The 26,785-nt window shown below is 46.4% G+C and overlaps 6 protein-coding genes across 6 annotated transcripts; 4 read left to right on the top strand and 2 right to left on the bottom strand.

Moving 5' to 3' along the window:
• Window positions 1-195: 195 nt before the first annotated feature.
• On the top strand, window positions 196-354 carry LACBIDRAFT_302560 (uncharacterized protein; the record flags this gene model as incomplete). The annotated part of the gene is made up of 1 exon (XM_001883543.1): window positions 196-354. One exon carries the CDS (start codon window positions 196-198, stop codon window positions 352-354), a length of 159 nt encoding a protein of 52 aa, XP_001883578.1.
• Window positions 355-1,251: 897 nt separating this feature from the next.
• LACBIDRAFT_329398 (uncharacterized protein) lies at window positions 1,252-2,443 on the top strand (the record flags this gene model as incomplete). The annotated part of the gene is made up of 5 exons (XM_001883542.1): window positions 1,252-1,389; window positions 1,431-1,635; window positions 1,682-1,859; window positions 1,999-2,242; window positions 2,309-2,443. The coding sequence occupies 5 exons, from the start codon at window positions 1,252-1,254 to the stop codon at window positions 2,441-2,443; spliced, it is 900 nt and encodes a 299-aa protein (XP_001883577.1).
• A 2,175-nt stretch (window positions 2,444-4,618) lies between these two features.
• LACBIDRAFT_185404 (uncharacterized protein) lies at window positions 4,619-10,550 on the top strand (the record flags this gene model as incomplete). The annotated part of the gene is made up of 8 exons (XM_001883541.1): window positions 4,619-4,875; window positions 4,931-5,009; window positions 8,872-9,061; window positions 9,129-9,508; window positions 9,563-9,942; window positions 10,010-10,182; window positions 10,248-10,345; window positions 10,395-10,550. 5 exons carry the CDS (start codon window positions 4,619-4,621, stop codon window positions 9,680-9,682), a joined length of 1,026 nt encoding a protein of 341 aa, XP_001883576.1. The 3' UTR covers window positions 9,683-9,942; window positions 10,010-10,182; window positions 10,248-10,345; window positions 10,395-10,550.
• Window positions 10,551-19,272: 8,722 nt separating this feature from the next.
• Window positions 19,273-20,714, top strand: LACBIDRAFT_329391 (uncharacterized protein; the record flags this gene model as incomplete). Its single annotated transcript, XM_001883540.1, has 7 exons — window positions 19,273-19,496; window positions 19,610-19,775; window positions 19,824-20,079; window positions 20,134-20,177; window positions 20,235-20,247; window positions 20,321-20,497; window positions 20,698-20,714. The coding sequence occupies 7 exons, from the start codon at window positions 19,273-19,275 to the stop codon at window positions 20,712-20,714; spliced, it is 897 nt and encodes a 298-aa protein (XP_001883575.1).
• A 101-nt stretch (window positions 20,715-20,815) lies between these two features.
• LACBIDRAFT_329390 (uncharacterized protein) lies at window positions 20,816-22,070 on the bottom strand (the record flags this gene model as incomplete). Its single annotated transcript, XM_001883437.1, has 3 exons — window positions 20,816-21,073; window positions 21,160-21,885; window positions 21,942-22,070. The coding sequence occupies 3 exons, from the start codon at window positions 22,068-22,070 to the stop codon at window positions 20,816-20,818; spliced, it is 1,113 nt and encodes a 370-aa protein (XP_001883472.1).
• Window positions 22,071-23,715: 1,645 nt separating this feature from the next.
• LACBIDRAFT_302547 (uncharacterized protein) lies at window positions 23,716-24,249 on the bottom strand (the record flags this gene model as incomplete). The annotated part of the gene is made up of 1 exon (XM_001883436.1): window positions 23,716-24,249. One exon carries the CDS (start codon window positions 24,247-24,249, stop codon window positions 23,716-23,718), a length of 534 nt encoding a protein of 177 aa, XP_001883471.1.
• Window positions 24,250-26,785: the final 2,536 nt, after the last annotated feature.

Raw genomic sequence — 26,785 nt, 5'->3', positions numbered from 1 at the left:
ATGCTTCACTGCGAATCCGACGACCTTTTGGAACAATTGGTTGAATGCATCAGTTAGAAGGGGGAGTACTGAATGCGTTGAGTCGTCTAAACAAAGGCTCTTGACTCTTTTCCATTACTACCGGGTAAATAGTAGTTGAAGACTTGACAATCGAGTCCTTCGACGTTGATGCGTGATGGTTGAGTAAAATACTTGATGGCACGCCAAGCAAACCTGACCTCAACCCAACCTCAACCACCACGAGCTCGTCAGCATCAGGCTTCAGTATGGTTCGATGCTCATGGATCATGGATCATGGTTTGCCATCTAGGCATTGCTTTTACTGAGATATCAGGGGGACGACTCCTGAACTGAAGGTAAGTATGTCAAACTCATAATTCGAAGTATGAGCATCTTTTATTGGGTTTCGCAGGTTCGTTGCTGCAACTTCAACTTCAACGCTGGAGGAACGGCGGCATTGCGTTCTCATTCTTTCAATTTGAGTCGCCATCTCAGAACTGGGAACGATCGTTGACGAACGAGTTCCAAGCACGCCGCTCCATCTTCAACTGTAATGACGCTTCAACTGCCAGCAAGTCTGCCCCCTTCTCGCATCCTCAACAACTATGGCTGCGGCCTCTTCTCAGCCGCTAATAACCTTTATTTTCCTTCGACACTTGATCTCGCACGCGGAGTAAATCCGAACCGGTTGTCGTTGGAGTCCAGACAGCGGCAGGAAAACAATGCACACTCTAGCCAAAGGGGGAAATGGACGACCTCAATGGAAGGCAGCGGCGGGTTTCTCTAGGTCTCCCCGATTCGTCGCATCCCCGTCGGTCAAAATCAAGGTTGGAATCGGGTCGTCCCTCCCACTGTAGAAAATCTCGCCTAAAAGACACCAGCTCTTCGTCCATCGCACAGCGCCACCTCCCGTAGTTTCAGGCTCGCCTCACGCTGAGCTACCACCCCCTGCACACGAGCACCACCAATGCCTTGCATCACCAACACAAATACTTAGCACCAGGTCCCTATTCCGCCCTCTTGCCCATTTCTTTCCGCGCCTCCGCGGCCGCCTGTCGGGGCTACATACGGCGGGATACCCCCATGGTCTCAACGAATATACCCTTGGAAGGAGTACCTGGTGATGCGATGGGAATCACCAACGATTGCCACAGCAGATCATCACGTGACTCCTCAATTGTCCTTTGAGCGACTGCATCGCTTACACCTTTCCTTCAACCCTACTGTCTTGTATACACCGATTCCTTTCGAATGGTATTGTTTCAAGGTCAATTCGAAGCATGGATTACCCTAGATAGGTCCGATGGAGCGAAGAGGGAAGAATACGCTATTGAGGTTGACGAACAAAGGAAACTGGTGACTTGTTGGATCGCGTCTGAAGTGGGGAAGGTACGTCTCTCATCCCTTCTTCAATCTGCCATTCTCGCTAGATAATCTTTCCAGACGTTTCAGGTTTGCTGGAAGTCTTTAACGCCAATTTCATATCACTGTCAAGGGGAGCTTTTTTTGATGGCCACTGGCTCTCGGGCATAGTCTGCCTTCCGCATGACAATTTTTCAACAGTCGTACACCACAACTACCTGACTTCATCAACAACTGCGCGGCCCTTTATGTTCCCGTCGCTTGAGCTCACAGGTTTGGCTCCTGCTACCATAATCTTTCGACTACTGATGACCAATAGACGATGATGTATATCTCTCAACCAATTACGCCAAAGATATTGGGGAGATCCGACTGACACTCAAACAAGTCAGACCTGGCGAAATGACGGTACCCTGTCCATGTCAGCAGTTGGACCTACCCCCCATGGACAGAAAGATTCATGAACGCTCAAAGCAAATGATGGCACACAGGATCGGGTTAGTGGCTTGCGATCCATCTCCCCTTCACTGACCGTTTCATTTCAAGGTTCGGGGAGGAAATAGTCACGTCTCCTTTGACCAAATGGCAGAAAACATCCTACATTGAGACACTTGTAACCTTCGTGTTCAAATACAGAAATCTCGGCAAGTTGTATTCGACCTATCTGGCGACAGCCACGGATCTGATCTCTGCTTTTTGTCTAGCTATGCTCCAAGCAAATGGCGTTGTTCAGTCATCGCCCGACTCTCGACTTCAAGCCCCCGAGCCCCCGAGGAGGGCACCCAAACGTTCATTAGAGCAGGAAGATGGTCAAGACAGCGAGGAGGACGGGGACGATGAGGACGACGACGACGATGAGGAGGAGGAGAAAGCCTTGCTGGTGAGCGCATTTCCTTAACACCCCCTCATTACGCCAGCGAAGTATTCATTTTCCATCATACTCCAGGCCAAGCTTGCGGAAGTTCGTGCTAGGCGCGGGAACAGGGATACACAGCGTCCACGGAAGAAAGTAAAGATGGAAGATACACCCGTCGAGATGAACTACAACAATTCGCCTGGAAGCATCATTGATCTCACATAGGTATCAGTCGGAAGACTTCAAAGTCACGGAAGGCTGACTTTCTTAACCAAATAATGCAATGACATATAGTACGGTCATGTCAGCCCCCTTCTTCGATTCTACTTTGTCTTTGAGTGTTGATCTGGACCCAGACCTCTTTAACAGCTATGGACAATATTTCACTGAAAGAATACCACTCCTGATCTATCTGATACCCTGTTTGTCGGCCTATACTATCACTGTTGGTTTTATGTGATGCCCCTTTGACTCTTTCGTTGACTGTTAAGAGTTGCTCAGGCAGAGGCAAACACGTGTGAAGGTTTGAAGACAATGTGGCTTCAAGATTGCGTGCGGTTTAGACGCGGTATTGCGCCTTGCAGCGTGAGCCCGAGTGAGCATCGAGCGAGCTTCTCGAGGCTTGGCATTCGTCATCTGACACCATCCAAGTATAAAGTTGATAGATAGATTCCTAAGCACGCGTCAGTGGCTTATCAACCCATCAGGATGTTTGTGCTAGCCACCAAACTGACGAATCGTGAGGAAACATCTGGGAACATAAGTAGCCTCAAAACGTGGTGATGTCCTTACCTTCATCCACTACTACTTTTCAAACTCACGCAACTGCACTGTTTAGCGAAAAGCTATGGCCACACAACAGAAAGCTCTTTTAGTTCTGGCAAAGTTTGCCGACTTCGTCGTTGGATCCAAGGCAATTCCCAAGCCAGGGCCCGGAGAGCTTTTGGTCAAAATCCGCTCGACCGCGCTTAACCCAGTCGATTGGAAGATCCACAAATATGGTATTTTTGTTGAGGAGTTCCCCGCAGTCCTTGGGTCGGACCTTGCAGGAGACGTTGTGGAGGTTGGGGAAGGCGTTACCGCTTTTGCAAAGGGAGATAGAGTGTGCGTCATCTTCTGTCTACTTCGGCAGCTGCGTATTGACAACACCGCATGTAGCTTCGCTCAAGGTCAATACAAGCCGGATTGGGCAAGTTTCCAGCAGTACGCGAAGACCAACGCAGCTACCACAAGCAAGGTTCGCTTTTGAACGCATCTTAATTTTCCGATTTATCAATTCTTATTTGTTAGATCCCTTCGAAATTCTCATACGACGATGTCGCAACTCTTCCTGTCTCGCTTTCAGTAGCGTACGCAGGCCTCTACGGCAATAAGGGACTTGGTGCGGCTTTTGACGCACCTGCCTCTGTGTCGGCCATTGGCAAGTACGTCGACACACCTCTGGTCGTTTTGGGAGGCTCCAGCAGCGTCGGGCGATACGGTTAGTTAATCCTCGCCCTCTAGTCGTGCATTCGTCTTTCTTACACAATATCCAGTCATTCAGCTTGCCAAATATTCTGGTTTCCATCCCATCATCACCACCTCCTCCCTCAAACATGCTGACGAGCTCAAATCCCTTGGTGCGACACACGTCATCGACCGCAACGCGTCTGTTGTTGCAGAAGTCAGAAAGCTGACTGACAAGCCCATCTCGATCGTGTTCGATGCCGTCTCGAGTGCGGATACCCAACAGGCAGGCGTCGACGTCTTGGCGGCTGGAGGGAAGCTCATCACAGTGACGCCTGTTAGTGTGAAAGCGGAGGATAAGGAGATCATCTACGTTGTGGGATCGGCGTCGCTGCACCCCGAGCTCTTGACATCCCTTTATGGCAAGGATTTGTATGAATTCTTGGAGCGAGGCGTTCTCAAGGTATGTTTACAACCGTGGTGATTCTAGGACAATGATTTATTCACAATTTTTTATCTCTCAGCCCAGCAACCATGAAATCATTGGCGGACTGGCAGCAATCCCTGAGGGTCTAAACAGGTTGCAGAATAACCAAGTGTCGAATACGAAGCTCGTTGCTCACCCACAAGATTAAAGGAATTCTCATTTTGAGTTGTAGATTAAATTTGTATTTCGAATTACGATGATGATTTGAGGTTGGATGATGAATCAATGACAAGGTTTGATGAGGCTTGGCGGAAAGTTGATAAGATCTAGAGTTGAAAAGGCTTGGCGGAAAGTTGTCTCCTCCAATTCTCCTCAGGCTTCCGACTCAACTCAGTCACTGTTCAGCGCTCAGCGTCTGTTAAGATGATGCCATCGGCCGAAACTCGACAAGCAGCTGGGAGAAAACCCTTGAACATTCTGAACATTCCTTCTTCCTAACAACCCATCTGATTGCGTTGACGTTGGACATGGCCACCGAACAGAAAGCGCTCTTACTCCCAGCAACGTTCGCGGATTTCGTGGTCGGAACCAAATCGATTCCCAAGCCAGGTCCTGGAGAGCTCCTGGTCAAAGTCCACTCAACGTCGCTCAACCCAGTTGACTGGAAGATCCATAAGTATGGCTTTCTTGTTGAAAACTTCCCGGCCGTCCTTGGGATTGATCTTGCAGGAGATGTGGAAGAGGTCGGAGAAGGTGTCACTGCCTTTGTGAAGGGAGACAGAGTGTACGTCGGTTTTTTCCCCCTTTGCTAGCAGCTGCCCATTATGTTGCGAATGCAGTTTCGCGCAGGGTCAGTACAAGCCGGAATGGGCGAGTTTCCAGCAATACACCAAGACCGTTGCTATTTCCACAAGCAAGGTATAACTCCTGATATTCTTACAATCATGCTCTTCTAACGTTTGTCGGCTAGATCCCCTCTAAATTCTGTTATGACGATGCCGCGACTATTCCCGGTGCCCTCACAGCTGCGTACTTGAGCCTCTACGGTAATAGGCCACACGGCGCAGGTTTAGATGTACCAGTTACTCCAACCGCCGTTGGCAAATACGCCGGCACACCTCTGATCGTGCTAGGAGGATCAAGCAGTGTTGGTCAATATAGTATGTCAACCCTCCGTCCCTTGCCGTTATACACATCGTTCACACAGCCATCAGTAATCCAATTTGCCAAGTACTCTGGCTTCTCTCCCATCATCGCCACCACTTCCCTCAACCACGCCGATTACCTCAAGACCATTGGTGCAACACACATCATCGACCGCAATGCTCACCTCGCGGAAGAAGTCAAGAAGGTCACTGACAAGCCTATCACGATTGTGCTAGATGCCATCTCGGTCGCCGATACCCAGCAGGCGGGCATTGAGGTTTTGGCGGTTGGTGGCACGCTCATCACAGTTTTGCCCGCTACCGTGAAAGCAGAGGACAAGGAGATTATCTCTATCGTGGGGTCATCGGCGTTGCATCCTGAACTCCTGGCATCTCTTTATGGGAAGGAGATCTTCGGGTTCTTGGATCGGGGTGTTATCAAGGTGTGTCCTATCGCCATAGTAGAATGGAAATTCACTCATGAAAGTCATCTTCTAGCCAAACCGTTACGAGGTTATTGGCGGTCTCGCAGCTATCCCTGAAGGATTGGGCCGCTTGCAGAATAATCAAGTATCGGGCACGAAGCTTATCGCTCACCCACAAGATTGAAGGGTTCCGCAATTTGTCAACGCTGAGTGATACGGCTGTGTGCTTATAGATCCATGCTGTATATTGAATTCTGATGTGTTTGGCCACTGGCGTCGCACGCAAACATATTTTGTCTCTTCTACAGGTTTGTGCCCAGTCTCATCATCCCGGAAAAGTATGACGAACACAGACGGCTAAAAATACTATCTTGGCAACCGCTGAGCTGCGCAAGGGCGCTCGTTCAATGCTGATTAATGGAGGTCCGTTCGTCAGCTCTGCCGACGGCTTACTTACCCAACAGCCTCGATGTTCCAGATCTATAAATACTAGACTTTGTTAAACACACCCACAAGAACATGTCCGGACTACAGAAAGCTCTCGTTCTCCAGTCCAAATTCGGAGAATTCGCTGTTGGATCTACGCCCATTCCCAAGCCGGGTCCTGGAGAACTCCTCGTCAAAGTCCAAACAGCAGCGCTCAACCCCATAGATTGGAAGGTTCAAAAATATGGTGTTTACATTGTAGAATACCCAGCTGTCCTTGGACTGAATATTGCTGGAGATGTGGAGGAAGTAGGGGAGGGTGTCACCAATTTCTCAAAGGGAGACCGGGTGTGAGTTCGTTTTAAATTCATCGCTGCCGCTAAGGAATAAACAACAACTCACCCATTCCCCAGCCTCTCCCAGGGAACGTACGAACCAGGTTGGTCTGCATTCCAGCAGTATACCAAGACAAATGCGACAACGACGACTAAGGTAACATTTAGGGACTTTTGCGATGGGTCGCGGTGCTCACCTTCTGCATTTAGATCCCAGCTCATATCTCCTACGACGAAGGTTCAACTTTTCCTGCCACGCTCTCAGCTGCCTACGCTGGCCTCTACGGCCCAAAGGGTCATGGCGTAGGGCTTGACCCGCCAATCACAGAGTCCGCCATCGGGAAGTACGCAAACACACCTATCGTCATTCTCGGCGGCGGGAGTTGTACTGGACAATTTGGTACGGGTTTATGACGACAGCCTCATAATTTGTTCTTATTTGAATCCTTCAGCCATTCAACTTGCTAAACTCTCCGGATTGTCTCCAATAATCACCACCGCCTCACTCAAACACACCAACTCGCTTAAATCCCTGGGCGCTACAAATGTCATCGATCGCAATGCTCCCCTGTTAGATGAAGTCAGGAAGATTACAGATCAACCTATCACTATCATATTTGATTCGATCTCGAACGCCGAAACGCAGCAGGCAGGGCTCGATCTCCTCGCACCTCGCGGCACGATCGTAGTCATAACGCCGCCGACTATCAAGTCCGACGAAAAGGAGATCCTCCGCATCATGGGCCAGTTGAGCACTCCGACGTATGTAGAGCTCTTCCAGACCTTATATGGCCAGAAGTTGGCTGGGCTGTTGGAGAAAGGGCTTATCAAGGCAAGTGTCCAAAGAGAAGTAGTTATGGGAAACCTGACGCTGTATTTTCAGCCCAATCGCGTTGAGGTCTTGTCTGGTGGGCTTGCGGCTATTCCGGCTGGATTAAAAAGATTAGAGAAGAATGAAGTTTCTGGAGCAAAGCTCGTCGTCCACCCCCAGGAGTCGTAGGGTCCTTTTCGGTTGAAGTCACAAGAAAAATCTGTTTACTTGTACATAAATGAAATACTTCGCTTGTTCTTGTCTTTTTTTTGAGATATTTGAGTATCGGGTGGCTACCTTCTCGGGACCGCACCTTCACTATTTCTTTCATTTGGCACTTGATGGCGAGGAGCAAATAATGGGAGCATGTTCAAAAGAATCAAAACATCGTGACGATTGCGAATGATAAATCACTTCCAATTGTAACAACAGTAGAACCGTTTCTCGTGTACTTACAGTCAAAGGCGGGTCAAGATGCTAGTCATGACTCATAACGCGTACAGCCGAACAATATCCAAGTGAAAGCTATCAACTACTTATCCGAGTCTACACAAGTTGCAACTATGTACCATCAATGGATAATGCCAAATGAATTCCATCAGAGACAAATCACAGATGTGCTGAAGCAGATGAAGTGATAAAAGTGCTCCAGGCATTCAAGCTGCTGTCTGGATGCGGTGGACTCAACGCTTGTGGAGAAAGACTCTGAAAGAGCAAGCCATTGATGAACTGCCGGTCAAAAGTAGATCTGTATCTCTCCGTGGGAGTCGGAGATTATTCCGGTATTTTCCTTCCCGGTGTTCCGAGACCCAACTTCCTTGCTTGGCCACTTGTTGGCCACTCGATATGTACTCAAGTACTCAAACCGCTCGGCTCATTAATCATTGTTCAGTACGTTGGGATCTTATTCAAACCTCTTTCACAATAAATTACATGTCACAGGTCTTTGTCCCCCACAACCATTCTGCCCACTTGCCGCCAACTTCAGTGAAACGCCACCCGACCTTCGAGTTGGAATCAGATGAGATCAGAGTAACCGATCAAAAGGGTGTCCACGTTCACGTTCAACAGCAAATTACAGGTCTCGGGAGCGACTCTTCTTACTAAGATGGAATGATTCAATGCTTATCAACTCGTCCGTCTTAGAAGCCTTATATCCCTCTCCTCCAAATTCCATTTCACAGTAGCACCCAAACCATGGCCGAACAACAGAAAGCAATTTTACTCCCGGTCCAATTTGGCGAATTCACTTTGGGAACCACCCGAGTCTACAAGCCTGGCCCAGGCGAATTGCTCGTCAAGAACAAAGCAGCGTCGCTCAACCCGGTAGATTGGAAGATCCAGAAGTACGAGACCTTTATCAAAGAGTATCCTGCTATCCTCGGAACGGATATTGCAGGAGATGTAGAAGATATTGGTGAGGGGGTCATTGGGTTTTCGAAGGGCGACAGAATGTGCGTTGCGGCCCATTAGGCTATAGTTTATCCAGCTTATAGATCTTTCTCCAGTCTCTCACAAGGCCAATTTAGACCCGAATGGGGTGGCTTTCAGCAGTACGTCAAGACCAGTGCCCTCACTACTACAAAGGTAAGGAACATTGGCATTTTTATGTGAATTTTCTCATCTAAGTATTCTGAGATCCCGGAAAATATATCCTATGAACAAGCTGCAACGATTCCACTCGCCCTGACGACGGCGTACACGGGACTCTATAGCAATAAGCCATATGGGGGAGGGTTAGAAGCTCCTGTTGAGCCGATTGCGGTAGGAAAGTACGCTGGCTCCGCAATCGTTGTCCTCGGAGGATCAAGTTCTGTGGGACAATACGGCAAGTTCTTCCTATTGAAGGTTCAAGTGCATAATATGTGCGCGTCGTTAATATCAGTTTGCTTCAGTCATACAGTTCGCCAAGCTTTCGGGGTTTTCGCCCATCGTAACAACGTCCTCCGTTAAACATACGGATTACCTCAAAACAATTGGCGCAACGCATGTTGTAGACCGCAACTCATCTCTTCTCGCACAAATTAAGAATATCACAAAGCAGCCGATTCCTTTCGTATACGATGCTATTTCGGAAAGGTCTACGCAACAGGCGGGCCTGGATGTTCTTGCAGATGGCGGCACTATGGTGACGGTCTCGCCCGTCGACTCACAGGTCGAGGGTAAAGAAGCCATACACGTTGTGGGATTGTTGACAGCCCCTGCACATTTGAAATTGCTGGAGACGCTTTACAGCACGAAGTTGTCCGGCTGGCTGGAAGAAGGTATAATCAAGGTAGGCTTTACTTCCGGTGGCATACAACAAGCTTCTTAATCACTCATATGGTAGCCCAACCGTGTCGAGTATCTTCCAGGTGGACTAGGAGCGATTGTCGCTGGCCTGAAGCGATTGGAGAACAATGAAGTGTCTGGGGTGAAGCTTGTCGTTCACCCTCAGGATCTGGAATGATGAGAGAATGGCCTCCGCTGATAACCTAGTACCTACGAACATCCATACCCATTGCAAGCCCCTTACAGATGTGAAAACGAGATATACAATCGTTGCTTCATGATACGGTCAATTTAAAGTCTTCCGACTGATACCTATGTGAGATCAATGATGCCTCCAGGCGAATTGTTGAAGTTCATCTCGACGGGTGTATCTTCCATCTTTACTTTCTTCCGTGGACGCTATGTATCCCTGTTCCCGCGCCTAGCACGAACTTCAAGCTTTATGATGGAAGATGAATACTTCGCTGGCGTGATGAGGGGGTAGGTGTTATAGAAATGCGCTCACCAGCAAGGCTTTCTCCTCCTCCTCCTCATCGTCGTCCTCATCGTCCCCGTCCTCCTCGCTGTCTTGACAATCTTCCTGCTCTGCTGGACGTTTGGGTGCCCTCCTGGGGGACTCTGGGGCTTGTAGACGGGCTTCGGGCGATGACTGAACAACGCCATTCGCTTGGAGCATAGCTGGGCAAAAAGTAGCGATCAGAACCGGGACTGTCGAGTCGACAGATGGGTCCAATACAACTTGCCGAGATTTCTGTATTTGAACACGAACGTTACAAGGGTCTCAATGTGAAATGTTTTCTGCCATTTGGTCAAACCAGACGTGACCTTCTCCTCCCCGAACCTTGAAGTAAAACAGTCAGTGAAGGGGAGATAGATCGCAAGCCACTAACCCGATCCTGTGCGCCATCATTTTCTTTGAGCGTTCATGAACCTTTCTGTCCATGGGGGGTTGGTTCCACTGTTGACAGAGTCCCACCATTTCGCCAAGTTTGACTTGGCTGATTTTCAGTCGGATCTCCCCAATATCTTTGGAGGAAGTGGTTGAGAGATATACATCATCGTCTGATGGCTATGAGCAGTCGAAAGATTATAGTAAAAAGAAACAAACCTGTGAGCTCAAGCGACGAGAACATAAAAGGCCGCTCAGTTGTTGATGAGGTCAAGTAGTTGTGGTGTACGATTGTCGAATAATTGCCATGCGCAAGGCAAATTAAGCACGAGACCGAGTGGCCATCGAGAAAAGGCTCCCCTTGACAGTGGAATGAGGTTGGCGTTAGAGACTTCCAGCAAACCTGAAACGTCTAGAAAGCTTATCTAGCAGGGGTGGCAGGTCAAAGAATGTATGAGAGACGTACCTTCCCCACTTCAGACGCGATCCAACAAGTCACCAGTTTCCTTTGTTCGCCAACCTCAATAGCGCATTCTTCCCTCTTCGCTCCATCGGACCTATCTAGGGTAATCCATGCTTCGAATTGACCTTGAAACAATACCATTCGAAAGGAATCGGCGTATACAAGACATTAGGGTTGAAGGAAAGGTGTAAGCAAGGTAAGCGATGCAGTCGCTCAAAGGACAATTGAGGAGTCACGTGATGATCTGCTGCGGCACTATCATAATCACTGTCGTTGGTGATTCCCATCGCATCACCAGGTACTCCTTCCACGGATATATTCGTTGAGACCATGGGGGTATCCCACGGTATGTAGCCCCAACAGGCGGCCGCGGAGGCGCGGAAAGAAATGGGCAGGAGGGCGGAATAGGAACCCGGTGCTAAGTATTTGTGTTGGTGATGCAAGGCATTGGTGGTGCTCGTGTGCAGGGGATGGTAGCTCAGCGTGAGGTGAGCCTGAAACTACGGGAGGTGGCGCTGTGTGATGGGCGAGGAGCTGGTGTCTTCTGAGCGAGATTTTCTATAGTGGGAGGGACGACACGAGGCCAACGACGGAGTTGCGAAGAATCGGGGGTGACCTAGAGAAAACCGCCGCTGCCCTCCATTGAGGTCGGCTGATTCCCCCTTCGACTAGAGTGTGCGTTGTTTTCCTGCGGTTGTCTGAACTCCAGGTCCCATGTGGTTGGCTCGACAACTGGTTCGGATTTACTCCGTGTACGAGATCAAGTGTCGAAGGGAAATAAAGGTTATTAGCGGCTGAGAAGAGGCCGCAGCCATAGTTGTTGAGAATGCGGGCAGACTTACGGGCCGTTACAGTTGAAAATGGAACGGCGTGCTTGGAGCTCGTTCGTCAACGATTGTTCCCGATTCTGGGGTGGCGACTCAAATTGAGGGAATGAGAGCGCAACGCTGCTGCTCCTCCAGCGTTGAAGTTGCAGCAACGAACCTGCGAGACACAATAAAAGATGCTCATACTTAGTTGAACGTCGAATTATGAGCCTTGCGTACCTTCAGTTCAACAGGAGTCGTTCCCCTGTTGTCTCAAATCAATGCCTAGATGGCAAGCCATGATCCATGATCCATGAGCATTGAACGATATTGTAGCCTGATGCCGACGAGCTCGTGGTGGTTGAGGTCAGGTTTGCTTGGCGTGCCATCAAGTATTTTCCTGTATTTTCCTCAACCACTGGCATCACACATCATGCATCAACGTCAACGTCGAAGGTCTCGATTGTCAAGTATCCAACTAAGTACTATATACCCAGTAGCAATGGGAAAGAGGCTTTGCGTAGACGACTCAACGCTCAACGAATTCGGCACTCTCCCTTCTCCCCCTTAATCTAACTGATGCATTCAACTAGTAGTTCGCAGCAATCTTTGCAAAAGGTCGTTGGATTTGCAGTGCAGCATTTCCCAGTCTGCAGTGAGGATCTACGGGACAGTATCGTTCAAATCGGGGAACGTCAAAAGGTACGCCTTCCCTCTTCTTCTACGTACAACAGTGATAAGTAGTAGTGACGGATACATGGCTCGATAAACTCCTGAATTAACGCCCTCTAATTTCCTCGATTCATTATGCTAAACGTGTTTCCTCGTATCGCATTCTAGCTCCTCGAGCTCGAATGTCACACCTCTTCCTCCCAACCGAGTACAAGGGCAGCAGAACCGGTAGTGGTGGTAGTGGTGCCTCATGTGGGTTGCACGTAGTCTACGACCTGCTCAAGATCGTGGAGTTGGTGGTGCCGAAGGGAAGCCAGGGGTTACCCAACCTCGTCGACACTAAACAGGTATGTACCCCCTTTCTGTGTTGCAATTCCGGAAAGAAGCTCAAGGCGATAAGCCTCAGATCTCGGAGAGCTGGATGTGTAAGAGGGTGATTGGCCTAGCCACCATTGACGAGGTCATTGAGAGGCTCAATGGGAGGGTCTAACGGTTAACGGGTCTTTGGTGACCGCTGCAGGACAAGTGCTAATGTCACTGGAGGGGAATTCTTGTAACGGGGCATCTAGCCTTGGAGAAAATGTCAGAACTCTCGCATCACGATAGAGAAGAGGCGCGTGGCACCTTGGGATTCGTGATATTATTGACTAGAATTATCTTCTGGGAAGTCGTCGCCATATACGGAGGCATGCGCTTTCCTTATCCCCACTTCCAACAGCAACACCTTACCGTTTCGTAGATCATCGGCATCGTATATTCAGCCAAACTGAACGCTGTCGCTGTCAGCCTTCTGCACTCACATGAAATTTACTGCACAAATAATCGCGGCCGCTTCCAAAGTCAAGATATTTCAATGCGCATCCCTCACCGATTCGACCCGGTCACGTTCTAATATGTGGTCAAAATTGAAAGCGACATTGAAGTGCTCAAGCCTCGACCACAAAAATTATACGGCGTATAACGTCAAAAACCGTCCTCCTCTACCAGCGCACGATCGGATTTTTACCGGCGCTTTTCTTTGGATCGTCCAGGTTCTTTTCCCATCTTGCAAATCTTTCAAGCGCCGCTACCGGAGTGAAGCTGGGCCATCCCTGTTCAGGATCAAGTCAACATGGTATATTGAAAACCAAGGATCAAATGAAGACCTCAATCTTTAGGGTTTAACAATCTGCTTGGGTACATCATCCGCCATTTTTCCACGACTTCCGGACGAAGCTAGACGGTGGCAAATTTCAGTTGGGTTCCATTCTATTCATAAAAAATTTCGCCGATATTGTCAAAGAACCAGTGCGCCGCGATCAAGTCCCGCTTTTCCAGAGGAAGTGAACCAAAAAATGTGAGCAGATTTCAGTCAACGTGTTCCGCTTAAAGATGGTACTCTTTATTATTATTATTGAATGACACTATTACTGCAAGCTTCTTGATCGTTTCACCTTTTCTTATTACTTCTATATCGTGCATGTCACTTGCTGGAAGTGGATGGTGATCCAAATGGGTCCTCTCCTGCCTCCATTCGATCCTTTCTGCGCTCCCAAGAATTCCGCATGTCGCGAAAGTCACCATTCAGCGTGGACAAGGTACAATGAACATGCGCAAGGTTGAAGGCCACACAGAGATACAAGAGCCATCGGTTGATGATAGGGAAAATGACATTCAATAAAGTCGGGTCTGTCGATTGTGGTGGGGGGGTGTCTGGCCTGGAAACTGAGAGTAGCCATTCACACAGGGGTAAGAATATTATGCCTGTCACACCGAAAATCCAGGACCTGCATGATGTAAGTCATGAATGGTGGAATTTCGATATAAGATGCTTACCACGTCACCCAGAAAGCTGGCAAATCAAGTAGGTCAACTCCCCACCACAATCCTTTGAAAGCGGGATTTTTTGGCTGAATTTTCTACACTAGATGAATAAGCGTGTTTGTCCAAGTGTGGCATGGTACTCACAAACGGCCATTCGACGGCGTAAAGAAAATCCTCCATACATCTATATGCACGCCAAATTGCGAGCGAGGAAGCCATTCCGTTCAAAGCAAAGACCGTGGACCAACCAACAAGAGAACGGGGAAAGGCCGAAGGTTCCCACGGATTGAAATAGAGAAGAACATGATATAAACCAGTGAACCTAAAATTTTGAAATGTTCGCGAGCAAGGGTACTATATGAGAATGGGGACTTACCCTGTAGCAAGTGAGGAGAAGATGCAGCAGCACATGCAGATATCCTCGCCCCCCACAATAAAGTCTTCCCACCGGTTATTTAGCGAGAAGATGAAATTTGAGCTTTTCTTGAAACCTTGTTCATAACAAACACGCGGCGGCGTCTGACGTAGCGGATTCCAGTATCTATCATATGAGTCTTTGGAGGTTTGGTCCAGCTCTGCCATTGCGCGAATTTCAGGTACGGTTTGCTCGTCGAGAAGCCTGTCTAAAACCTTGTACACTTCAGACCTCGTGTTGTGCAAAACAAGGTGTGTTGCGACCCATCCAACTATCGGAGAGTTGGTTACAAAGTCCTTCCATGCCGTGGCAATGTCACAGACTTCGAACTTGCTTGGTGCATCTTCAATCCCATCATGATTGACAACTTTAAACTCGCTGCGAGTCGGCGTAGAGTCGTCCTCGTCGAGTGTAAGTCGCCTTTGGGCTGTGTATAAATCACGGATTGGGGTTTTTCGGCGTTGATATGGATTAAATTCGCTAGCCATTTGCTTGTTGAAGCTCAAGTGTCTTGTTCGTGTCTCAGTTCAATGCTACAGTATTTCGATGCATCACATGATCCAGCCCCTCCAGAATAGATATCCTGATCGAAGTGGGTCGAAATTGAAAATGTTGAACGTTGAGGCCTGAGGCCTTAGGCCTCAGCCTTGAACGTTTGTAACTTGTTGAGCAATTGTTGAGTTCATAGTATTCAAACTGTAGTGTCCAAACAGGGACGGATTGGAAGTGTCATGCACGCCGATATTATTGTCTTCGATTCACGTCGATTGTGATCTCCACCCATACCATAAATGTAACGTTTACTGGAGCCCACAAGGAAAGCGCTTGTCGACCTCCGGTATACATCTCCGTCGAACTTAACGTTACACGGTCACAAGAATACCAATGTCACGGTCTTTCCAGAACGACCATGAGCTCTTCCCCATCCTAATGGCCTTTGGGACGCCGCGTCCTAATACGCTCGGCTGCGGATTTGAACCATGGATACCTTGACCCTCGTAGCCCATCAATTTGCCACCATCAAAGAAAGCTTTCCCTGCCGTGCTGCTACCATTCGCCTCCGCCCTCCACTCGCAAAGACCAGCATTGGAAACAGGGCATCTGGAACACCAATCCCTCCCACACACCATTCACTCATGTGCCCTTCTGCACTCTATCGCCCACCTGTGTTCCCCCGCTGTTTGCCAGCTGCTTGGGATGGCGGACTGTTGTTTGACTGACCTATCCTCGCGGATCGTTCAACGCATCCTTTCTAGTGAAATAATATGGGAGGGCCTTTCGCGCGCAGTGTTTCGAGTTGGTCAGGACGTGGTTGTAAAGGTCGCACAAGACCTTGACCCCGACGAACATGGTATCTTACAGTACCTGGAAGCGCGTATCCCGACCATCGCTGTCCCTCGCGCCTTGGGACTGATTACCGTGGGATCCACATCTTTCATGTTCATGACTTTGGTCCCTGGTGTCACGTTAGAAACACGATGGCCTTCGTTGTCTGCTGACGCAAAAACGCACATTCGACACGCCTTAGATGAAAGCTTTGGCGCTCTGCGCCAGCTGGAACTGCCTGCAGGCTGTCCATTGGGCCCTCAGTAGGCCATTGCATCTGCAAGGATGTTCGGAGAGACCAACGGGTGAGCAGATCGAGCATTTTTTTGGAGGCTCAATTCAACGATTTCATCCTGGACTCTCCATCCTCTCGCGCCGCTCCCGGACACAAGAATTGGCTTCGCTCCATGATGCGTGTTGACCATCGCATACTATTTACTCACGCTGATATCCATCCGCGCAACGTGATGGTCACCGATCGACCAGACGGTGGTGTAGAGCTGTCTGGTATCATTGGCCGGGAATCCAGTGGCTTTTACTTCGAGTATTGGGAGCAGCTGAAGGCATTTTGTCGGAAATTTCCCAGGCGCCTGATAAGGCTCCGGCCTTGCAATGTTGAGGACATCTGAGTTATGGGAAATCCGAATGTCCGAGTGTCTGGCGGACAGTCCGAACGTCCGGGCTACGAAATATACAGTCATTCACCGGTCAATGAGTCACACTAGTCAATGAGTCAAAACACTTTTCCGGGGTCAGTTCTCAAGCTATTTCTTTAATTTTTTTTGCATTGTGTGCGGATATATATTCTTCATAGTAATCCCAAGTTTCTAAGGTGTAGCATATTTCGATCTCTTGATACCTGCAAATAGGTGCTCATTCACCATAAAACTGAATATATATCTGTGTGATTTTGGCACTAAATCTTGGAAAAGAGCCTTTTAAAAAAAATTATATCTTATAGCATTCAACAAGTATTCAATTACAGGAGTTTTGAGTTGAGCTGGTACTCCAGTGAACCAAAAACCACTGAATGAACGAAATCATACTTGAAGGTAGGGAAGGTCACATTCTGTCACACTTGCCACAGACGTCTGACGAAGAGATGGGAAACTGAAGTGACTAAGCAAAATGCCCAAATTAGGGCAGCGTGACATCTGCCTCATTGACTGGTTTCGCACTGATCTTCGTTTGCGGCACTGATAGCATGCAATATGTTGTTCAACAACTTGAATTTGAGTTTGTACCTAGATATTACATAGGGCATGATGTATGGGCATACTTCTCTCAGTTCATAATGTTCATATCCCTCGTATTTAAAATTTCCAAGGCCATTCTTTATTTGGGTGCCTCATTGACCGGTGAATGACTGTAGCCACATGGGCCGCTTTGGTCACATTTGTGACCCAGCGTTTCGTTCTGGGGCTACAACCTTTCCTCCAAAGACCGTGTGCTCAAAATTTTAGCATAGATAGGTGTACTTACAGTAATAAAACTTTATTCCGATGTTATTAGTGCTTAGTGGGTGAAGCCTCGACCTACAAGCAAGGTGAAAAGTCACGGGAACAAAGGCACACAAATGCCGCCGCGTCAAGAGAGTGCAGATAGAAGATTAGCTTTCTGCAATGATGAGCATCAAGTTCCAACGCCTCTTTGATGTTTTCCGTGCTCAGCCCTCGCTCTCTGATGGCTTGAGTAGTGTTTGAAAGTTAGGTTAGTTAACCGGAAAATAACCAGAAAATAACCGGACCTAACCGCAACACTAACCTAACCGCGGTTAGGGTTAGTTGAAGGACCCCTGAAAATACCCTTGGAACCCAGATCCCAATCCGGATAAAAATTCTGAATTTTTTTTTGAAAACCCATAGCACTGTCCAGATAGAAATTGGGCCATTTTGGCTGGAACCCGGAGGCAGATTTCCGGATAGAAATTGGGCTGACCCACCAAACCCAGAGCCACTTCCGGATAAAAATTGGTGCAGGTGGGGATCCGAACTCAAGACATATTGAATGTGAAGGTCATCAACTAAAGCCATTAACATTTTAACCACTACACCAAATGAACATAATATTTGTTTTCCACTTTGACCATCTTACACCATCGATATTTGCATTTCTCTGCACTCTCAAATATGTCTCAGAGGAGCCACGAAATGGGCACGATTGATCTGGGTTCCAAGGGTACTTTCAGGGGTCCTTTAGTTGATTTCGAAAATGGAATAACCGGTTATTTTGCGGTTAACTAACCGTTAAATAACCGGTTACAACCGGTTATAACCAGCCCTATTATACACCTTCAAAACGCACTTGAGAACGTCGAAAACGCTTAAAATTTGACTAAGTTATGGTCAAATCTCTAAAATATCACTCAAATGTGTAGACTTTCAAGGATAATTGCATAAATATGTCAATTCTTCACCGATCTTAGCGTTCTTGGGCTCGTTTTAAAGCTAGAATATGCAGAAATAATATCTATCAAGATACACATGAGCATATTTGCCTTGTTATAACTGATTCTTTATTTTTCGGTCCTAACCAGTTAGTAACTGCAAATAACCGACCGTAACCAGTTAGTTGTGGTCCGGTTAGGTTATTTTAGGTTTCGGGACAAAGGCTAACTGGTCTCGGTCTCGGTTAGAGCCCCTGGGCACCCAATAACCGGACCTAACCAGACTTTCGAACACTAGGCTTGAGTCTTGACCAAGTTGTCCACTTTGTTGTCTACACAAACCATCTTTGAGATGATATCCTGCTTGTCCAACCTGCCAACCATCCACCAGAAAATGTTCCCAATTTTTTACCACACTCTGTGCAAGGTTTTTTAAGTGAGGCATGCTCTATTCATTTGGATTTAATCCCCCACCTCTGGGGTGCACTTCGTGAGACAGTGTGGGGAGGAACCTTTGGGAAATTCCTCGAAAAGGAACCCCATATGTCAGCCTTCTCTCAGCATGGGCACAATCACGGCCTTAGTACATTGTTTCTGCGTGAATTCCTATATGGTTTAAATGTAACCTTACCTTCCATTTTCCAAAATAGCTCTCAATACAATTTACCCCCCATCACATCTATGCCAAAATCCGAATTGCAGCCACACATCAAAGCAACTGGCACTAAAGAAGACAGAAGCCCGTCAAGCTGTTCTCTTCACCTTGGCTTCAGGTGCAGTGCCTGTATGGTCAGTGCATCTTGTCTGTGAAAGTGAGTGTAACGTGCACAGTGTGCTATCATTTTTCTCAAGCTCACATTATATCCAGAGTGCAAAACAAATTACCACCATGATTTCCACGTCTTCGCGGGTCAGCACACATATTACACAACTACAAATATCCCAGATATTATTCAAGTTGGTGAACACCAGTTTGTAGAGACGAAGGTGATCAAGCTCTGGATCAATATGATGCTCATATCTTGGACTTCGGCAACAAATTGTGCTCGATTGTACAACCTTGCGATAGGAGGACAGCACCCACTGCAAAACACCCCCGTTCCTTGGCAGTTTAGCCTCACAGTTACATCTGATCAGGTCTATGATGGATTTACAATTTTATCCCTTCTTGAGGACTGTCAACTTCGCCGTCAGATTTTAATGGTACCTCATGGTGGCCCAGCCAAGGAACAGTTCAAGGCTGCAGTCCAAGCATGAAACAACCATATGCGGCTTTATGGTCAACCAGCTGCTTGACTTGCACTCGTTTTTTTGAAGGCAAGCATTTATTTCTTTACTATTTCAGCAATGGGAATCAATTCCCGCATTTAATTACAGGGAACCAAAAGGTATCCGTTGCAGTGATTGACGGCGTCACCGTTGGCCACCCATGCTGTGCTGTTCACAACTGTCACCTTCCTCTAGAAAACAACCGGCATCGGTTCTGCATAGCACATCAAGGACAGGAAGCAGTATGTGCTGTAATTGGCTGTTCTCAACTGGCATGACCTTCACACAAGACATGCGAGCACCCTGATCATGAGAAGGTCGAGGGTGTTCATAACGACTGGGGACAAGCACACTTCCAGCTACAGGAATGCCTTCGCCGTGCTTGTATAGCCCACCCCAATGATGCATTGGGTGCAGACATGGTGGATGCCAGCAATCTTGTGGATGGAGAGGATGTAGTTGAGGCATTTGATGTTGCACGAGATGGGTGGGCGCTTCCTGTGCAAGACCCAACAAAAGACCCAAAAATCCGTGCTCAGTTTGGACGTTGACGAACTCACAATGAACAACTCATCGTCACCCCTTGTGGAATGATTATAGCCTGGGAAACTTTCTACGGCGCAGAAGCCGTCACAACTGTTGTTGTAAGTTGGGTGCTCATGAGAGTCTTTTACCACCATCTGTACTAATTATTGTTCTAGGAGATGATTAAGTGTACGTACAGACTTCTGGGACATTTTTTTTAACAACAACTGCTTGCTCACCAATGCTGTGAAGAATGACCCAGTGTTCCAGAATGTGGGCCTGACAGTCGATGTTTTCCACTTCAAATGCAAGCATCGGAAGATGGATACATTCTGCCAAATGAATTGTAACCCTGCGGCTTATCCTGAGCTCCGGGGTGAGGGCAATAAAGCTTGGTACTTCAATTCATCTATTGCAGAGCAAATGAATGGCTGGCTTGGTGGGTATCAGGTGATTTGTCGTGAGATGCATGTTGACAGGTATAATTTTTTCCTTGTCAAGATGGTGCATCGTAGGAACATTATGACGAATGAAAGGTTAGCGAGAACAAAGCAGCAGCCAGGAACATAGCCCACCCTTTAACTCACGAGTTGTTTACCATCTCAAAATACTTGTTGTGTTGCTAGTAAATGTACATAGAACACATTAAGATATAGAAAAATAAAACTAAAGTAAGAAGCAATATCTACTCGGAATCAGACAAATCAACAGACACAAGTGTCTTTCCTTTCTTCAGGCGCTTTGCAAATACAGACCATCAGATTCTTTCTCCACCTAGGCACACGTCCTTGAGCTGTGCCAGAGCCTCCTTCCACTTTTTGACTTCATTAAAAACAGTTGAGCAATGATACACAACACCAGGATACCATTGTTCAAAGGCAGCCTTGTGCTGTCCTTTTGTTGTCTTTTTGTGCTCCTGAAGACCAGGAACGACTTTGTCAACGAAGAAATCCCCCGGCCACCGGCGTTCTTCACCATCACTGAGCTCAATGGGGTTGTTTGTGGTCAGTTCCGGCTTAATGATGGCGGGTGGTGATGGTCAAAATCTTGATAGTCGCATACCGCGACATCCTTGATAAAAATCTGCTGCCCTTCGCGTACCTCTAGGGTGTGTCCACCATCAATGTGCACCCAAGCACCAAGTGACGCGGTTTCGTACATTTGAAGCCCTCCATGATCAGCAGCGTCAGCGAGTCCAATGAGGGAAATAATCTCAGTGGTGAGGATGAAGAAGGGCCAGGTAAATCCTGCTTGGAACAGTTGGATAAGAGGGGGGGAGGCATCTTGATTCCAGGTGTAAACGATGAGGCTTTGCTTGGAACACTTTTCATTTTGAATACACTCTGCATCACGCTGGTGTCGGTCTTCGAGAAGCTCCTGTTTGCAACAAAGTTGATCAGGTGATTGGGGTGGTAATGATTGAGCTTGGGCAAGAGGAAGCAAAGATGAGGGAGGCTGGTGTGGGAGTGAGGCGAGGGCAGGCAAAGAGTCCAGAGAAGGCGGGGGAACATTTGTAGGAGGCGAAACTTTGTCAGGCAAATGGGTTTTCACAAGGCACCCACCCAGCTGGCGGCAGTGCTTGCAACAAAGGCGCTGTGGACAAAGCGGGGCAATATGCTTTTGCCCACATCCCGCGGTAGGACATGCATCGGTTGGAGCCTGCGCAGAATGATCCGATGGGACAGTGGGAGGTGCTGATGCCGGAAGGACACCTATTGTTGTACTTGTTGATAGGGAGGGGTTAGGCAATGAGGCAGGAGATTTGGTTGAACCCTTCTTGAACCTAAAGAAGTTGCATGGAACCCCCTCCTTGTTTGAGTCCTTGCACTACATAGGAAGAGGTCAGAGATATTAAGAGTAAGTAGTTAGAATGGATTGCATACCCTGGCTATTAACCAACCACAATTTCCATTGGCATCCGATTGGCATATAGTGAACTTGACGAATCTTCCACAGTTCGTACACATATAGCCCTCAGGATCTGTTGAAGCGCGAGTGGAAGATTGGGACATAGTAGGGGGTTGGCGTGTGGAGTGTGCACGTGATGGTCTGTTGGCGTTGAACAAAGGGCGGGTAGCGATGTGCCATTGTCAGTTGCATGTCAAAGCTGCGATGATCAATCAGCAAAAGCTTAGAATTGTGGGGAGGGAGTTAACTCACACGATAGGGAGGTGATGCACTTTCAGCAGAATGGGTTGCATAGGTTGTGTTGGCAGGTGCTGGAAAGTTTGCGCTATTGTGTTTTCAATGTTTGGCAGTGTGACATTGGGAAAACACCGGACATATGGACACAGCGGACCATCGGATGCTTGGACATTCGGATTTCTCAAAACTGAGACTTTCTGGCAATGTTGATTGCCGACATAATCAGGCCTTGCCCAACCCTTGTCATTTCACGGCAAACCTGACAAGATGATGCCGGGAAAATCCAGGGGGCAGTTGCAGGCGGTTGCTTTACAAGGCGACCATATGTCTGATGTAATGATTATTTCCACATTACAAGCTTGGTAAGGTGTGATAAGGCAAATCAGGTCTGATAAGATTAGTCCAGCCTTGTAAAATAGGCTCCAATTGCCTCTGCAGCCAACTCAGGCTATGAACCGATTATTAATTTTTTGTGTGTCTTATAAGGTTACCTGTATCTTTTTGATCATGTTCAGCTTAAAATGATACCAAATTCCATATAGAGAGTAATGATAATGGTGTTGTAAGGTCAACTAAAATACTAGATATATGGACAGCCTTGGGAAGTTTCTTATATGCCTTTGTAGTGTAGTGGTATGTTCTGACTACAAATTTGTAGTCTTCACGTGAGGATCACATGAGCCCCGAGGTTTTTGGTTCAATCCTTACTTGTTGCATTTTACTTTGCCACATAACATTGTTAAGTCTAGACTATTTATAATTTGGATAACCTTATCAGGTGATCTTATTAAGTTGACCCAAAACTTAATAAAATAACTGCAACATTGTAAGCCATTATTAGGTTAGGGGTGCCTTGAGTGCCTAATAACCCTTATTAGGCCCCAGGGAAATTTCTGACATTAACACATGTTCCATCAAAGCTGCAAGCAATTGGTGGGAATATTTACCTTCATCCTTCCTGGGCTATGACCAAGAGGTTGTTTTGGATAGAGTCAACTATAGTGTATTGGTCCCGGTGCTTGTATTTCATTGTGATCATATGTATGTGTGAGCACTAAGACCAAATTGTGTATGAGTAGTGAATTTTATTTTATTTCCAAATGAACATCCTATAGCTTCAAAATTACAGTATTGTTAAATGGTGATCCAAGTGGGTCCTCTCCAGCCTTCATTTGATCCTTTCGGCGCTCCCAAGAATTTCGCATCTCCTGAAGGTCATTGTCCAGCATGCTTATGGTACAATGGGCATGCACAAGGTTGAAGGCCACACAGAGATACATGAGCCATCAGTTGATAATAGGGCAAATGACATTCAGTAAAGTCGGGTCTGTTGATTGTGGTGGGGGGGTGTCCGGCCTGAAACCCAAAGTAGCCATTCACATAGGGGCAAGAACAATATGCCTGTCACACTGAAAATCCAGGACCTGCAGGGTATAAGTCATGAATGTCAGAATTTCGACTCAGATATAAGATGCTTACCACGTCACCCAGAAAGCTGGCAAATCAAGTAGGTCAACTCCCCACCACAATCCTTTGAAAGTGGGACTTTTTGGTTGAATTTTCTACACTAGATGAATTAGCATGTTTCTTCGAGTGGGGCATGGTACTCATGAACGGCCATTCAACCACGTAAAAAAAGTCCTTCATACCCACATATGCATGCCAAATTGCGAATGAGGAAACCACTCCATTCAAAGAAAAGACTGTGGACCAACCAACAAGAGAATGAGGTAAGGCCGAAGGTTCCCATGGATTGACATAAAGCGCAACATAATATAAGCCGGTGAACCTAAAATCTTGATATGTTAATGAGCAAGGGTACGTATACGAGAATGAGGACTTGCGTTGTAGCAAGTGCTGAGAAGATGCCACTGCAAAAGCAGATATTCCTGCCCACCTCAACAAAGTAGGACCACCATTTACGTTGAACTTGAAATCTGAGCATTTGTTGAAACCTTGTTCATAACAGATAAATGGCAGCATCTGACATTGTGGATTTGTGTGTCTTTCAAATAGATCTTGGGAGGTTTGGTCCAACCCTGCCATTTTGTGAATTTCAGGTACGGTTTGCTCGTCGAGAGGCCTGTCTAGGACCTTGTGCACCAAGGGGGTTCAAGAATTTTAAAAAAGTAGCTGGGGTCGATTTTTTTTGTAAGGCCCTGTGTGCTTGACCTACCTACCTACGTAATCAGGCACATGCCTATATATGGCAATATGACATCATCATCATGATCACTCTGATCCTTTAAGGCTTCACATACCCAATTTCATGGGGCTATCTCCAATGCAACACATTGTAGGTGGTACTAAAAAATAAGTGAGTGTAGTGATTAACTTGTGCAAGACTGATAATCACCTGTTGAGTCTCACATCCAACCCTTTTACATTTTACCAAGCCATTGTATGCTGAGTGCAATACCACACTGCACAGGCATCCATTTAGAGTGTCTGATGTGTTGAAAGCATCAAGATGATTCAAGCTTTGAAATCAGGTCACACAGCATACCCATTGGTGTCAAGAACTGGTCTCTAACTGTTTGTCAGTAAATTGTGATTGATTAAAACATTAGACAAAAATTTGATGAAGATTAGACTGTGAAAAACAATTTTGAAGCCAGAAATTGGGCCAGATATAATGAAATATAATATCCAGTCAAGATAACGAGCCTAAGACCCGTGCCTATGGCACGGCGTTCCTTCACCACGGGTCACGGCTCGCTGGGGGCAAGCCCCCTGGACCCCCCAGTACACATCTTCAATCCCAGTTCCAGTACACATGTTTCATCCCAATCCCCATGTACATTTTTTATTCTAATCTTTATATGTTGGTGTAAATTACTGGTACATCTACATATATGATAAATTTTGCATCACAGTGGCAATTTTTCTGATATCTGTATGTGCCAAGTCCACAGTGCAGTGTGTTGGGCCCCAAACCCTGCTTCCACATAGCCAATAACTTGGCTGCTCCTACAACATGGGTCATAGCATGCTGGGGGCAGGCACTTCAACTCCAGTTTTTTGACATACCATCTTGCAAATTCAAATTGGTTCTGACTACTCATTAAACAGAGTGTTGAATATTTATTACATATCTTTATAAATGGTACTACTTCCAATTTAACATCTCTTACTGCTCTACCATGCCCCAATGTTTCTCATATTTTTGTACTGCGAACCCTCTCTTGTCATGCTATAAGACACCAACACAAATAAATATATTTCTAACATGACCTTCCCTTACCTCCTCAGCTTTCCCAAAATCCTATTGGGCCAGAAACTATAGACTTCTAGTAGTTTTGAGAAATTAGATTATTTCTTCCTGGGTTTCTCATCTCCATGGAATAAATTGACTAAATCTTTACTTATATTTGTGGAACTTCCTATGTATGTCCTCTCCCAAATCAGCTCCCTAAGTCCCCATTTTATCTGGAAGATTTTTAACTCTCTGATTTATACATTTTATTAAATCTATATAACTCCAGGCCTGTTGAGAATCTTCAATAATAAAACTATGAGCAACTTACTGAGTTACAAAAATACTAATCTTTGAATTTCCAATCACATATTGAATTAGATAGAATACTTCAATATATAGCTTTGAGAGGTGCACATATCCACATTGGCATTACACTTCCCCAATGAAGAGCTGGGGTGAAGGGATAAAATTCTGACATAAAACAACAAACCCATCCAACATACTCTCAGATGTGATAATAAGCCTCCAAAGATTATAGGCAGGGATGTTTAGAGTAACATTCCCAATCTCTCCCTGGAGTGAATTGAAATTAAATATTGCATGTGCAAGAGGGGAAGAAAACAGAAACCCAAACATGATGATGGATAGATTACAGAACTAAGTGATTAGACCAACCAACTATAAAATTGTGATAGGTGACCCACCCAATGATAAATATTTTCTGACTGTAGAGCAGAGCTGATAGATTCAACCACAAAGAGCAGGAAATGTAAGAAAGTTTGTACAGAAATAGAATTCACACCTCTATGTATGTGCTTACAAACTGGCCTCTCAAGCAAAAGAGCATTTTAAAATATGTATAAAATACAGAGAAATATTTACCCAGAGTTGAGGAGGGTAGATGAGGTCAAGCTCAATACACAAGGGGCAAATAGCTTTTGTCGCCAGGCAAAGAGGTGATAAATAGTAAATAACTATGTTAAATACTTAATTCCACATTTGCAGTAAAAATGTTCAATTGAATAAGATAAATTGTTAGTGCAAGTTTTCTGTCACAAACAAGTGGTATCAAGTATGTTAAATGTTTGTTAGTTTTTTTTCAATCTGATTAAAAAGGATAATATACAAAAAATGGTCACCTAGAAAAGAAGATTGAATTTTTACCAGCGGCGATGTGGTATCAAAGAGGTAAAATAGTCCTTACATCTTTCTGGATGGATAATATTCAATGAAATTGATAATTTATGTATCTCAGAATTCTGGGGAGGGGAAAGACTGGGAAAGACAAAACCAATTTGCTTGGGAAAAACATAAAGAGTGTTGTTGCAGAATAAAGATATAAAGAGCATTGCCAAGAATTTAAATCAAATCTTCCTTGCCCAG

Source organism: Laccaria bicolor, genomic scaffold (genome assembly GCF_000143565.1).
Source record: "Laccaria bicolor S238N-H82 LACBIscaffold_21 genomic scaffold, whole genome shotgun sequence".
Classification (NCBI taxonomy): Eukaryota; Fungi; Basidiomycota; class Agaricomycetes; order Agaricales; family Hydnangiaceae; genus Laccaria; species Laccaria bicolor.
This window is presented reverse-complemented; position numbering and strand designations above follow the sequence as displayed.